Source organism: Acomys russatus, chromosome 20 (genome assembly GCF_903995435.1).
Source record: "Acomys russatus chromosome 20, mAcoRus1.1, whole genome shotgun sequence".
Taxonomy (NCBI): Eukaryota; Metazoa; Chordata; class Mammalia; order Rodentia; family Muridae; genus Acomys; species Acomys russatus.
The window spans coordinates 63,633,949-63,647,547 of record NC_067156.1 but is presented as its reverse complement, the minus strand read 5'-3'; the positions used below and the strand labels follow the sequence as shown (position 1 = coordinate 63,647,547).

Below are 13,599 nucleotides of genomic sequence, written 5' to 3'. Positions count from 1 at the left end.
AACTGGATTAGAGGACGCTGGCTAGTGTCCACAGCCGAAGAGATCGCTTAGTTGCTATGGAAGAAAACCCTCCCATGGGGTGGGTCAGAAAGCTCCTGTGTTATGACAGTAGAGGACATGAACAGTGGGGGTTCTTAGGAAAGGACACCCAACTAGCTACAGAAACAGTGTGTACACCCTTCACCTGGTAATCCCCCGAGGAAGGACAGAAAGCCCCGGAAGCAGGTTCTAAGCAAAAAGGCCTGTGGAATACCGAGCTGCGTAGGAGTCCTTGAAGAGCAAGGTGACAGGTCTCACCCCAGACCTCCCAGCTCCCGGTTGTCACCACATTACTGTAAATAATAAAAATCTGCCGGTGCAATTCCAAGTCAGAATCACAACCAAGCAAGGACAAGAGCAATGAACATGCCAAAGTGGGCAAGAAAAGCCCATGAGGACTCAACCCTGACACGCTCTGGACTAGAGAGAGATGGCTCATACCCTTTAGGAGAGCAGGTCTAGGGGAGTGAGGGACCACATGTCAGATTACAATAGGAGGAAAGAATGGCCAGGTAATATGTTCTTTGAAGATGGTGGTGATTAATGTCTGTAGAGCCGGAGTCATTGAGTAAAACCACCAGCTGAGCAAGTGAGCAAGTCTGACGACCTGAATGACATTCCTAGAACCATAAGTAAAGCCAGGTGTGGTGCCATCAGTCTGTGATCTAGGACTCCCAGAGAGATGGGAGCAGTGATAGGACAATGTCCCAGGAGCTTGCCAGCCAGCTAGCCTGAGGGACACTGTATAGCAAGACCAGCGACATCCTGCTTCTACAAGGCTACAGGTAAGATCCAAGCCCCAAAAGCTCACCTCCACACTCATACACTCTTAGAGACATGCATACACACACTGAAAATAATAATAATAATAATTTCTTCTGCATTAAAAAAAACAAAAGATAAGGCCGGGCATGGTGGTGCATGCCTTTAATCCCAGCACTCGGGAGGCAGAGGCAGGTGGATTGCTGTGAGTTCGAGGCCAGCCTGGTCTACAAAGCGAGTCCAGGATGGCCAAGGCTACACAGAGAAACCCTGTCTTGAAAAACCAAAAAAAAAAAAAAAAAGATAAAAATGTCATCAGGCGTGGTGGAACACACCTGTAATCCCAGCACTCAGGGAGGCAGAGGAAGGATCTGTGGATTTAAGGCCAGCCTGGTCTACAAAGCAAATCCAAGATAGCCAAGGCTACAGAGAGAAACCCTGTCTCAAAACAGACAAACAAACAAACAAACGTCTGGATATCCAGAAGAAATGACAAGGCATTTACAACATTGCCGCCTAGTGACTGAAGCCCTGAAGTGTTAGCATAGGGTTATTGTGTAATTCAAATGTTGAATTACCTCCTCCCCCCATATCTGGTTGCAAGCCTTGTTCTGAGAATTTCCAGTCTAATTGTTGTATAAACTCTGCTTCCCAGTTGTTCCCTTGATATGTCAATAAAGCAGCTTACTGCCAATCACTGAGCAGGGGGGAGAATAGGGCTGGACTTCCTGCCAGCCAGGGGAGGAGGAGTTAGAGGAGGAAGTAGGGGGTTCAGCAGGGGGATTCAGCCACAGGCTGAGGTGCAGGAGAGTTGAAGACGATTCAACTGGAGCAAAGAAAGAACTAAGAAGCAAGTAACTTGGGGGTTAGGGCAAAGATGGGAGTGAGGATAACAGAGGGTTAAGAACAGACTTAAACTGCTCAAAATTGTGTTGTTAAGTTTTATACACAGATATATAAGCATCTCAATTATTTGTGTGATAACTGGGTTAAGAGAGAAACTAAGAAAAACAAACACAGTTTTATAAAAATAACATCAACACTGAAGTGTCTCTAGGAAGAGACGCATAGGAACACTAAGGGGATGGGTAAGTCTGGCTGAATGAGGTCAGAGACAAGCACTTACCTAATATGTCTCTGAGTTAAAGCAGGACAGAATGTTCTTGCACTGTGTTAGTCCCACCAGGAACTTAAGAGCATGCAGAATCCCAAACCTTACTCCAAACTTCCTGGTCAGACACTCAATGGGGCCATGATCCTGTGCTAACCACAGCTCTCCCTGTGACAGGTGTCTGTAGCTCATTTCTACTTTGCAGAGCTATTTCTTGCCTTATTGTTGTACTAAACTTTTTCTTACCCAGTAACTGTTCAAATTAGAACTCTCCTTAGTAGAAAGGCACAGAGCTTACCAAGGACCAGGGAGTACAGTTTTACACTAGGGGTTGGAGTGATCGCTCAGCAGTTAAGACTACTGGGTACTCTTCCAGAGGACCCGTGTTCAACTCCCAGAACCTAAGAGGTGATTGACAACTACCATAACTCCAGGTCAAGGGGATCGTATGGCCTCTGTGGACACCAGGCACACACACATGGTATATAGATATGCATGCAGGCAAAACACCTATACACATAAAAAAATACAATAAAATAAAAAATAAAACAAAAATGCTTTAAATATTAACTTACGCTGCTTGAAGACGTCAAGGGCTCTCTTCAAGGTACTGAAAGACAAGTACATATATAATTTCAATTCTAGAAATCATCTATGTAGTCTTATTACAGTGTTTTCACACACTTCTCTCTGCCTACGTCTTTTTTTTTTAATTTATTTATTTTATATATGAGTACATTGTCTTCATGTACACCAGAAGAGGACATCAGATCCTATTACAGATGGTTGTGAGCCAGCATGTGGTTGCTGGAAATTGAACACAGGACCTCTGGAAGAGCAGCCAGTGCTCTTACCTCCTGAGCCATCTCTCCAGGCCCTCTGCCTACATCTTAACATGGAGGCTCCAGATTCTCTTTCACCCTTGAGCTACAGAAAACAGTAAAAGGCTAAAACTTCTTAAGGCCAGCCTCCTCACTCCCAGGCACAGACAGTTCTACACTGTCTGCTCTGGGTGGAGCAAAATCCAAAGCTGTGCATTTTACCTTCCCCAATAGTAATATAGCAATCATGATGCCTTTCTCATAAGAACATGTTGCCATTTGAATATGAAAAACAAAGCAATTAAAGAGAGAGCTCAAATCCTAGTTTGCACTCTAGGTACCAGGTGTGTGTGTGTGTGTGTGTGTGTATGTGCACGTGTGTGTGCGCATGTGTGTGTGCGTGTGTGCATGTGTTAAAACAGCATCTCACATTGCCCAGGCTTCCTATGCAGCTGAAACTGGCCCTAAACACCCAAGCCTTCTACCTCCACTCCCCAAGTGCTAGGACTACAGTCAAGCCCCACCACGCCCCAGTTCAAACACTGACTCTTGACTCCTTTTTCAGAAATTCATCATATACTTTTTTGGGAGTCTCATTGTATAGCCCTGGCTGTCCCAGGACTCGCTGTGTAGACTAAACTGACCTCAAACTCACAGATCCAGCTGCCTCTGCTTCCCAAGTGCTGGGATTAAAGGAACGTGCCAGCACACCCAGGATATACTTACTGATCAGAAACTGCAGACCAACCTTATGCCTTTTTTAAATTTTATCTTCTAAGTGACAAATAAAAATTGTTCATGTTTATCCCATGTAACATGATGTTTTGAGATCCGTATGCATTGTGGAATGGCTCAATAGGAAATTAACATATATATCGCCTCACATCCTTACCTCTGCTTTGGAGTGCTACACTTACAATCTACTTTTTAAAGAATACAATACATTGCTGATAACTACAGTCACAGCACTGTACAATAAATCTCTTGAACTTATTTCTCCTAACTAAAACCTTAATGCTCTTTCTCTTTCCCATTTCCATGTGTGTTGTATGTGTGTATAAACATGCATGTCTCCACATGTGAGGAGGGCATGTATGCAAGTGCCTAAGGTTGAAGCTGATGTGGGGAAACATGCTCTGTCACTCTTCTGCTTTATTCACTGAGACAGGCTCTCTCAATCAAACCCAGAGCTCACTGATATGACCAGTCTCTGTATCCAGTTTACTCTGGGCCTGCCCGGTCTCCAGCGTCTCAGGTTGGAATTGCAGGCAGGCTTCCATGCTCAGCCAGCATTTACATAGGTGCCTGGGGCTGAGCCGTGGTCTCCAGCTTATGTAGCAAGTGCCGCAACCCTGAGGCACCTCCCCAGCTCTGACAGAACTGCCTGGGCTAACATCTTCATAAGCTTGGTTCCAGACCCCTGAAGATTTCATTCCTAGCTGAATCTTCTTCAAAATTTTTAGGACATCTGTAAAAATTTCCTCACTTAAGATTTTTAATTCACTCTTTTATAAATATACTACATATACTTGAGGTTTTTAAAATCTGTTCATTACAGTCAGGCATGGTGGCTCACACCTATAATCCCAGCACTCAGGGAGGCAAAGGCAGGCAGATCTCTGTGAGTGTGAGGCCAGCCTGGTCTATAAAGTGAGTCCAGGACAGCCAAGGCTACACAGAGAAACCCTGTCTCAAAAACACACACACACACACACACACCTGTTCATTACAGTACTAAAAATCTATCTATATCTAATTCTGCTATTGCATCATTGAATTGTATTCACAGTAACCTCTATGTGTGTGCGTATGCTCTGTATGTATGTGCCTGTGCATGCATGTGCCTGTGCATGTATGTGCCTGTGTGTGTATGTGCCTGTATGTGCATGTGCCTGTGTGTATGTACCTATGTGTGCATGTGCCTGTGTGTATGTACCTATGTGTGCATGTGCTTCTGTATCTGAGTGTGTGCACATGCATATGTGTGTGTGTGTGCATTATGAGCTATTCCATTTCACTGTGTTTCTTTAGCAAAGGTCTGTGTTCATATCTGTCAGGCAAGCAGAGCCCTATTTAAGACAACTGTAAACTAAATCTCTAGCTTAGGATTCTTCAGACTGCACTGAAAAAAAAAAGTGACTTGGAACCACAATCATGTGTCCCATTAAGATCTCTGAGAGGACACATGTTTTTCACAATTGGAAATGAGGAAAATCACTTTTTTGATCTAACATACTGCAACTGCCACTCAGTTGTGCTTGCTGAAACACGGTGGCGGGGTGCCCACTGGGCAGTCGTGGGGAGCCTAGAAGTCAGAAAGATGCCGGCACTTACTTGATCTCGGACTGTCCACAGGGCTTCTTCCTGGAGAGACTCAGCAGATCTTTACCATACTTCTCCTCAATTGCTGCCCTATGGGGACAGAAGAGAAGGCCATGGGTCCCGTGCAGAGTTCTCGGCTAAAACACAAAAGACCCTGCCCTGCAGGGCAGCTGTTCATTTACTGTAGAAGTTCAGGTGTAATATCATTGTCTAATATATAAGGTTCATTAAAAATAATTTTTTTAAAAAACTAAAAATAAACCAATAAAATGAAACTCAGAGCCAGGCATGGTGATGCACCCCTGTGACCCCAGAACTGGGAGGTAAAGGTGGGAAGACTGGGAGTTCAAGGTCAGCCTTAGCTACACAATGAGTCTGAGGCCAGCCTGACCTACAAGAGACCTTGTTTCCAAAAACAAAAGCAGGGGCCAGAGAGATGGCTCGTGGTTAATAGCACTGTTGCTCTTCTGGAGGACCTGGATTTGGTTCATAACACACACACATTAGGCAGCTCACAACCACCCGTAACTGCAGGGGATCAGACATTCAATTCTGGCTCCATGGACCCACACATATGTGGCATAAGACGCAATACCCATAAATGAAAATAAGCCTTTAAAAAAGCATAATATATATGTATATGTTATGTATGTGTGTATATATTATCATGTTTATACATATAAAATACAAGACTTCTGCTTTTAATGGTTTTCGTTTTGTTTTGTGTGCTGGAGACTGAGCCCAGGACCCTATGTTTGGTAGGCAAGCACGCTTCCACTGAGCTCAATCCCCACCAAAGCCCTACTGTATAAGGGGAAAAAACATGGTGGCCTTGGTCTCTAACTGCTCTCAGGCTGGGAATCCCTTCCACAGGTAACTGTCACTGCCAAGCTGAGACTTTTATTATTTGAGGTTTATTTATTTGCTTCTTATTTACTTGAGACAAGACCTCCATGTTGTCAAGGCCAGCCCTGAACTCCTGGCTCAAGTTAAGACAACAGGTATGCAGCACTGTGCCTGGCTTGTGCATGCATGCATGCATGCATGCAGCAGCAGTAGCAACAGCAGCAGCAGTAGTGGTGCACCTCATTTAATCCCAGCCCGTGGGAGGCAGAGGCAGGCGAATCTCTGTTAATTCAGAGCTAGCATGGTCTACAGAACAAGTGTCACAACAGCCAAGGCTGCGCAGTGAGACTCTTTCTCCAAACAAACAAACGAACCAACAAATGAACAAATCAATCAATGAATGAATGATAGATGGTGTTTTAGTTTGAGTTTTATTGCTATGAAGAGACAACCAAGACTCTTATAAAGGCAAACACTCAACTGGGGCTGGCTTACAGTTTCAGAAGTTTAGTCCATTCTCCTCATGGTGGGAAACATGGCAGCCTGCAGGCAGACATGGTGCTGAAGGAACTGAGAGTTCTACACCTTGAGCCACAGGCAGCAGGAGGAGACTCTATGTCATACCGGGCATAGCTGGAGCATAGGAGACCTCAAAGCCCACTCCCACTGTAACACACTTCCTCCAACAAGGCCACAGCTCCTAATAGTGTCACTCCCTATGGGCCAAGCATTCAAACACACGAGTGTATGGGGACCACACCTATTCAAGCCACCACAGATGGTGTTTGCTTTTGCTGGTCTCCACACATACAAGCAGAAGCAAGTGAACCCACTCACATATACACACAAGCACACATTCCACAAACACACACACACAAATTAAAAGAACCTCTACCAAGAGGGAGGAGGTCCCCTTCTGTCACAGACATAGGGGAGGGGAATACTGTGAAAGAGGGAGGAAGGGAGGAACAGGAGGAGACAAGCAAGGGGATGACAATTGAGATGTAATCTGAATAAATTAATTTTAAAAAGGAAAAAACAAACAAACAAAAAAACCCTCTACCAAACAAATAAATTAATTAAAACTAGATGATAAAAACAGAATGTATGATATATAAAACAATTCCTGATCACACTAGAAACCAAAGAAATGCAATGTAAATGGCCTCCAGGACTGTCACACCCCTAGGCATTCCTTTGTAAGGTTGGGGCATACCTATGCCCTTTAAGGAGTCCAGTTGTCGGCACTGGCCCTGCCCCAGTGTGGTCCTTCCCAATGTCCAGTCTGCAGACTCTGCTCCAACCAGGCTTCCATCCCACTAATACCGCATAGTTCTGATCAAAGTTTCTTTCTACAAGCCAGGCATGGTGGCACACACCTTTAATACCAGCACTTGGGAGGCAGAGGCAAGCAAATTACTGTGAGTTCAAAGCCAGCCTGGTCTACAAAGTGTCCAGGACAGCCAAGGCTACACAGAGAAACCCTGTCTCAAAAAAAAAAAAAAAAAATTTTTTTTTCTTCCTACACTCTAGAAGCATTCTGGCCAAGTTTCTGCATATAGTCCCATGGTACTTTCTCTGAGTTTCCTAACAGCAAGACCTAAGAGGTCTCAGCCACCATCACCAGATTCAGCAGAGCCTAGTGCTGATAAGAGACCCCCCACACACTCTCCCTTTCTTTGTCAGCCTTGCTCTGCATCCCTTATCTGGTCTGTTTCTCTGCACTTTAAAGTGCTTACTACTAGCTAGATGTGGTGGTGCACTCGGGAGGCAGAGGCAGGTGGGTTGCTGTGAGTTGGAGGTCAGCCTGGTCTACAAAGCTAGTCCAGTACAGCCAGGGCTACACCACAGAGAAACCCTGTCCCGAAACTCACCGCCTCCCCCCACCCCAAAAAAAGGCTTATGCTGAAAGTTCTGGAGCAGATCTCCCAAGCCTCTCTGAAGTTTTTTGTTTTGTTTGTTTGTTTTTTGGGGGTGGGGGGGAGGGTGTTTCAAGACAGGGTTTCTCTTGTGTAGCCTCGGCTGTCCTGGATTCGCTTTGTAGACCAGGCTGGCCTCAAACTCACAGAGATCCACCTGCCTCTGCCTCCTAAATGCTGGGATTAAAGGTGTGCGCCACTAACCGCCCAGCAAGCCACGACTCTTATCATCTGCTGCTTCCTCTCTCTAAAAGTGGGAGAGCTCCTTAAACCAGGACTTCATCTTCTACTCTGGGGAGTTCCCTAGTTTACTTTGGTGTTAAAAGTAGCGAGCGCTTTGAAGGTACTGCCTTGAGAATGCAGTGGGGCATCCCAGCCTCTCGCCCTCTGTCTTCCTCCCTACACACTCCTGAAGAGCTCTAGAGACACGTTACCCACCCACCCCCATCCCCACCCCAGTTCCCATGAAGAGGCACACCAGCATTAAAGCGTGGCAGTGGGTGGAATCCTCACCCCCAGCAAGCACAGTGGTTTGCTCTCTGGAGGAAAGAGGGAGCTTTACTGAAGTGAAACTCCAGCGTCATGCTCTGGAACCACAGAACCACCATTGACACACAGAGGAAGATCCCAAGCAAAGAAGAAGTGGTGCGTGTGGGGGGAGCCATAGCCAAGGCAGGAACCAGGAGGCCTTTGCAGAAATTCCCCGTTTGACTGGAAGACCTTTCCCTAGATCACCACTCACCAGCCACCCCGGTATTTCCTCTTACCTGTTCTTCAATTTGCCTGGTTTTTTTTTTTTTTTTTTTAAGACTTAGCTATGTGTGTGTGTTTTGCCTGCATGTGTATCTGTGTACTGTGTGTGTGCAGAGCACATAAAGACCAAAAAAGGCTGGGAGTGGTGGTGCACGCCTTTAAGCTCAGCAGGGGCAGGTGGATCCTGTGAGTTCGAGGCCAGCCTGGTCTACAAAGTGAGTCCAGGACAGCCAAGTCTACACAGAGAAACCCTGTCTCAGAAAAAAAAAGGAGGCAGGGACTAGATCATCTGGGACTGGAGTTATGGATGGTTGTGAGCTGCCATGTGGATACTGGAAATGGAACCTTGGTCCTCTGCAAGAGCTACGAGCCATCTCTTAACCTCTGAGCCATCTCTCCAGCCTCTAAGTTGTCATTTTTGGAACATTTGTTACATGCCAGGTGTCCTTTTTGGTACTAGGAACACAGAATGACTGAAACAAAACAGCTGCCTAACGGAGCTTTTGGGTGTATAAATCAATACTGTAGTTTACAACAACAGGGCCGTATGATATGTAGAAAATAGTACAAAACACAGAAGAGGGGGTTTTGTTCCTCTACTTTTAACTGCTAATTTATTTTTTACTATTAGTCCTTTTATGTTCAGGTCCCATTTGTTTCCATGCATGAGAAAAAGCGTGTTATGTTTATCTTCCCATGTGAGCATTATTTCGCTTAAATGTAACAGTGATCTCTGGTTTCATCTATTTTCCAGAAAATCCAGTACTTGACTAGATAAGCATCTTACCCTTGCTCACTTTGACCTCTCTCTCCAAATTCCCCAGACCAGGAATAATCCGTGTGCCAACTCTCCTCCAACAGCTCATAATCAGACACAGCCTTTGCCATCAGGCCTGAAAGAGGTGCCTGATGACCCCCTGCCTGGAGATAGAGGAAGCACCCAGATCAGAGTGGGCAGCCAAAATGAAACCTTTTGTCCAAGTACCTGATATTACCCATTTTGCTCATTTTATCGCATATTCTCAAATCATACCTTCATTGAGTTATTAATTTCTTGGGGAGATCCAGGCTCTTTGCCCAGAGGTTTTACAGAACACGAGTACACAACTTCCTTTTACTGAGGACGAAACAGACACCTGGAAAGATAGGTGCCCTTGATGTGCATCCCTGCCAGTTACCAAGGGTTCCACCAGCAGAAGAGGACGTGTTTAGTCCCAGTAGTGTCCTTTCCTTTGGAGCTCCCAGCCTCCTGCCTGCTCCATTTGCATGGCATGGGCTATCTCCCTTTAAACAAATAACCATGTCCAAGTCTCGTCCCCATCGTCTCGGACTGTGCTCTTCTTTGGAATAGGGTCACTACAGATGTAATTAGCTGAGATGGGGGCACCCTGGATCAGGGTCCGTTCCTAGTCCATCATAGAAGGTGTCTGTCCTTATGAGAAGATAATGTAAGACCCAAGTCAAGAACTCCCTGTGGTAATAATGGGGGGAGGGGCTGGAAATTATGGCACCGAAACCCGGAGCATAAGCGGAGACTCCTAGTGACACCAGACGCTACACAACTACATTCTCCCTACAGCCTCCAAGGTCCTGTTGCCCCTCCCCCACTGCGCCTCGTTTTCTTGTGTCTGAATGAAGTCCCCTCCTGCCTCCTACCACCTGGGGCTGCTTACTGCCACCTCTAAGACTGCCTGTCTCCCTCAGCTGCCAGAGCCCTGCAAGGATTCCCTCTTCCGTGAGGCTACCAGAGAATTCCATTATTGTCTTGGTTGTTTGTTCGCTGTATTTTGCTGTGTCTTAATCTGTTTCGTCAGTGTTGCTGATACCACTTTTCTTAATATATTTTGTGTGTTTGCTGTGTTCTGTCCGCTGTCACGTTTACAGATCCTATTTTTCCAGTTGATTCCTAAGAACTTTAGGACAGGTACTGATGTAGAAGAAAACTGAAGTAACAGAACTGATGCCATCAAGAATGTGCTAATAGATTTGCTTGGGAGACACTGAGTCACTGAAAGTAGAATTTAGCTAAGGGAGTAAGTACTTCCTCCAAAATACACCAAAGATAAGCAGTATGCTAACCTGGCCTGTTTGAGGTAAGTGACATTTAGGATGTTAGGGTGCTAGTGTTTGTTTACAAAGACTGATCGCCAACTCTTACGGGGCAGCTCCAGCAGGGAGCACGGGGTTACAGCTACCAGCAAGTCCTGGCATGCCATTAATTCCCCCAGTGAACTTAGGCCGAAAAGCATAATACTTCCAAGTGGGCAAGATGACCTGGGTAACAACTATTGGAAAAGTACAACTCTGCTGTACTTAAGAAATAATCCTGCATAACAATTTAGATGTAATATGAATAAATTAATAAAATATATTTTTTAAAAAAGAAAAAAAAATAATGCTGCAAGTTCCACGATAGCCAGGGCCACACATAAAAAAACCCTGTCTTGAAAAGCCAAAAAATTGTTGTGGTTTTCCTGTCTCTGTTTAAAGTGTTGGAAGTGTAACCTAGAGACGGGACCTGAAATAAACCTAAAGACGGCAGCCTATGTGGAATGCATAGCCTAAGGTTTATACAAGTCACTAAACGTTACACATTCATGGCCCGCTCCTCAATAGGCATTAGCCAGGGCTGGACACACACTACACTAAAAGGCTTCTGTTGTTCCTTTATTAATGTCTGAATGGGCAGAGGGATTCCTCACTGAGAAGGCATACTAATATTAACTCTAGAATAATAATCAGACACTTCTTGGGATCGTTTCACACTCTGGGGCAGAGGATCTTCAGAGCTGACCAACACAACCAAAACAACAAGCGAAAGCTGAACCCCAGAACCCACATAAAGGCAGCAGAGAACCAACTGCAAAGTCATCCTCTGACTCCACACATATAGTGTGGCACATGCATGTCCACAAACTAACAAGAAGCAACTTTTCTAAAACAGAATGAAAAGAGAAAAGCAACTGACTCCTGGGGCAGGGTGGCGGGTGGGAGCATCCCGGCCCAAGAGGCCTGAGCATCGTACCTTTCTTTCAAAAAGTCTTCAAACTCCTTGCAGTTCTTGCGTCCATTGTTCAGATGCTGGATGATGCTGTCATAGCCAACGGTGCTGAGAATGTCCGAGCTCTGGTGAAATAAGCAACATGGCGTCAGAGCAGGAATAATCAGGAAGAAAGGATGGAGGGGAAGAGCCAGGAAGCCCAACGATGGGACTTCACTGAATCACGTTTACAAAGGCGTGCGACCCAAGAAAATACAAGTAGAAAGGAAGAGCTGGGAAGAATAATTCAAATGACGAAGCTAAAGGGTCACATCGGGAGGGACAAAACAGGAATAAGAGTCATAAGGATGAGGGATGAGGCCGAGAGACTGCAGGTTCCCACTCCAGCCTCTTGCTGTGGACACTTTCACATAGCTTGGCAGAAACTGCCTCGGGCTACAGGCCCATTTTAACCAGGGCTATCTATACCTTGAATCTGCCACCAAAGACCCTGACATCTCCTCCACAGCCAGTTAGCCCTCTTGAAGAACTGTAGAATATCTGTGAAAGACAAGCAGTCCTGAGCCACAAGGCAAGAGCAAGGAGGCAAGCCAGGGTAAAGGAAAGTGGGCATTGACCTGTTGGAGTCAGGAATGGGAGTCTGGGCCAGCGTTGCTATACATGGCTCCTGGCCTCGGTTTGGGAGAAATAATATTCAGTTTTTAATTAGCAGTGTCACTTCCTCCTCTTTAATACAGTATTTACAGCATCCTTTGCAAAATCCGAAGCCAGTCTCCCAACGCTCATGTTTTCTGGGAGTCTTCTCTGGGTAACCCAGTTCTCTCTTCTGAGTTCTCTGAGTCTGGGACTCTGTTTGAGCGCTACTGAATGCACCCCAAGTTTCATTCAACACTGTCACCACCCCTGAACCCGTCACAGAAAAATCTCCCTTAATGTTCTGCCCATCACAGGCCAACAGCAGAAATGTGTAGGGTGCAAGGTCTCCTGCAACCCCTTCCAAACTCATAAGAACAGAGCAATGAAGCAAAGTCTCCTGGGGAAATGAAGAAAGGAATTCAAAGGTTCATTGTTAGCGTCATTTTGCAGACAGAAGTCTCCATTCCTACCCATTAAGAATACTTGTGGTGGGGTGGGGGTGCGGGGGCTGGAGAGATGGCTCAAAGGTTAAGGGCACCGACTGCTCCTCCAGAGGTCCTGAGTTCAATTCCCAGCAATCACATGGTGGCTCACAACCATCTACAATGTGATCTGATACCTCATCTGACCTGCAGGTGTACATGCAGGTAGAGCACTGTATACATAATAAATAAATAAATATTAAAAAAAAAAAAAGAAGAAGAATGCTTGTGGGGCATGCAGTGACGTGCACCTTTAATCCCAGCACTCTGGAGGCAGAGGCAGGTGGATCTCTGAGTTCCAGGACAGCCAGGGCTCTGTGTAACAGAGAAACCCTGTCTTGAAAAACCAAAAAAAAAAAAAAAAAAAAAAAAAAAGTTTGACTTCTCCTTTTTATTTTAATTTATTATAATTTATTCAGATTGCTATCCCTTACCTAGTATCGTCCCATTCCCACCCTCTCTCCCTCCCTCTTCCACTCTATTCCCCTCCCCTAGATCTCTGACAGAAGGGGACCTCCTCCCCCACCATATGACCACAGCTTATCAGGTCCCATACAGACAGCCTGCTTCCCCTTCCTCTATGTACCACCAGGCTTCCCCACCAAAGGCAAGTCATCAAATAGGGGAGCCAGAGTCATGCCAGAGGCAGTCCCTGATCTCCCCACAGCCATGAAGAATGAGTTGTCCATTGGCTAGATCTGAGCAAGAGGTCTAGGTTTACTGCATGCATTGTCCTTGGTTGGTGCAACAGTTTGTGCAAGCCCTCCTGGGTCCAGATACACTGGCCTTGACGTCTCCCTGTGGGGCTCTTGAACACTCTTTGAGTCCTTCCATCTCCCCATCCTTCCAAACCACTCTCAGCACTCTACCTTCTCAGAAAATTGGGAATAGTGCCACCACAGGACTC

General features: G+C 45.7%; 1 protein-coding gene across 1 annotated transcript in view; it reads right to left on the bottom strand.

Moving 5' to 3' along the window:
- Positions 1 to 13,599, bottom strand: part of Pstpip2 (proline-serine-threonine phosphatase interacting protein 2) — a 78,725-nt gene that overhangs the window by 29,800 nt on the left and 35,326 nt on the right. Inside the window, exons 2-4 of the mRNA XM_051163705.1 lie at positions 11,599 to 11,699; positions 5,068 to 5,145; positions 2,488 to 2,522 (exon numbers count right to left, since the gene is read on the bottom strand). Of these exons, the coding sequence (XP_051019662.1) occupies positions 2,488 to 2,522; positions 5,068 to 5,145; positions 11,599 to 11,699 (214 nt within the window). The remainder of the gene's footprint in view (positions 1 to 2,487; positions 2,523 to 5,067; positions 5,146 to 11,598; positions 11,700 to 13,599) is intronic.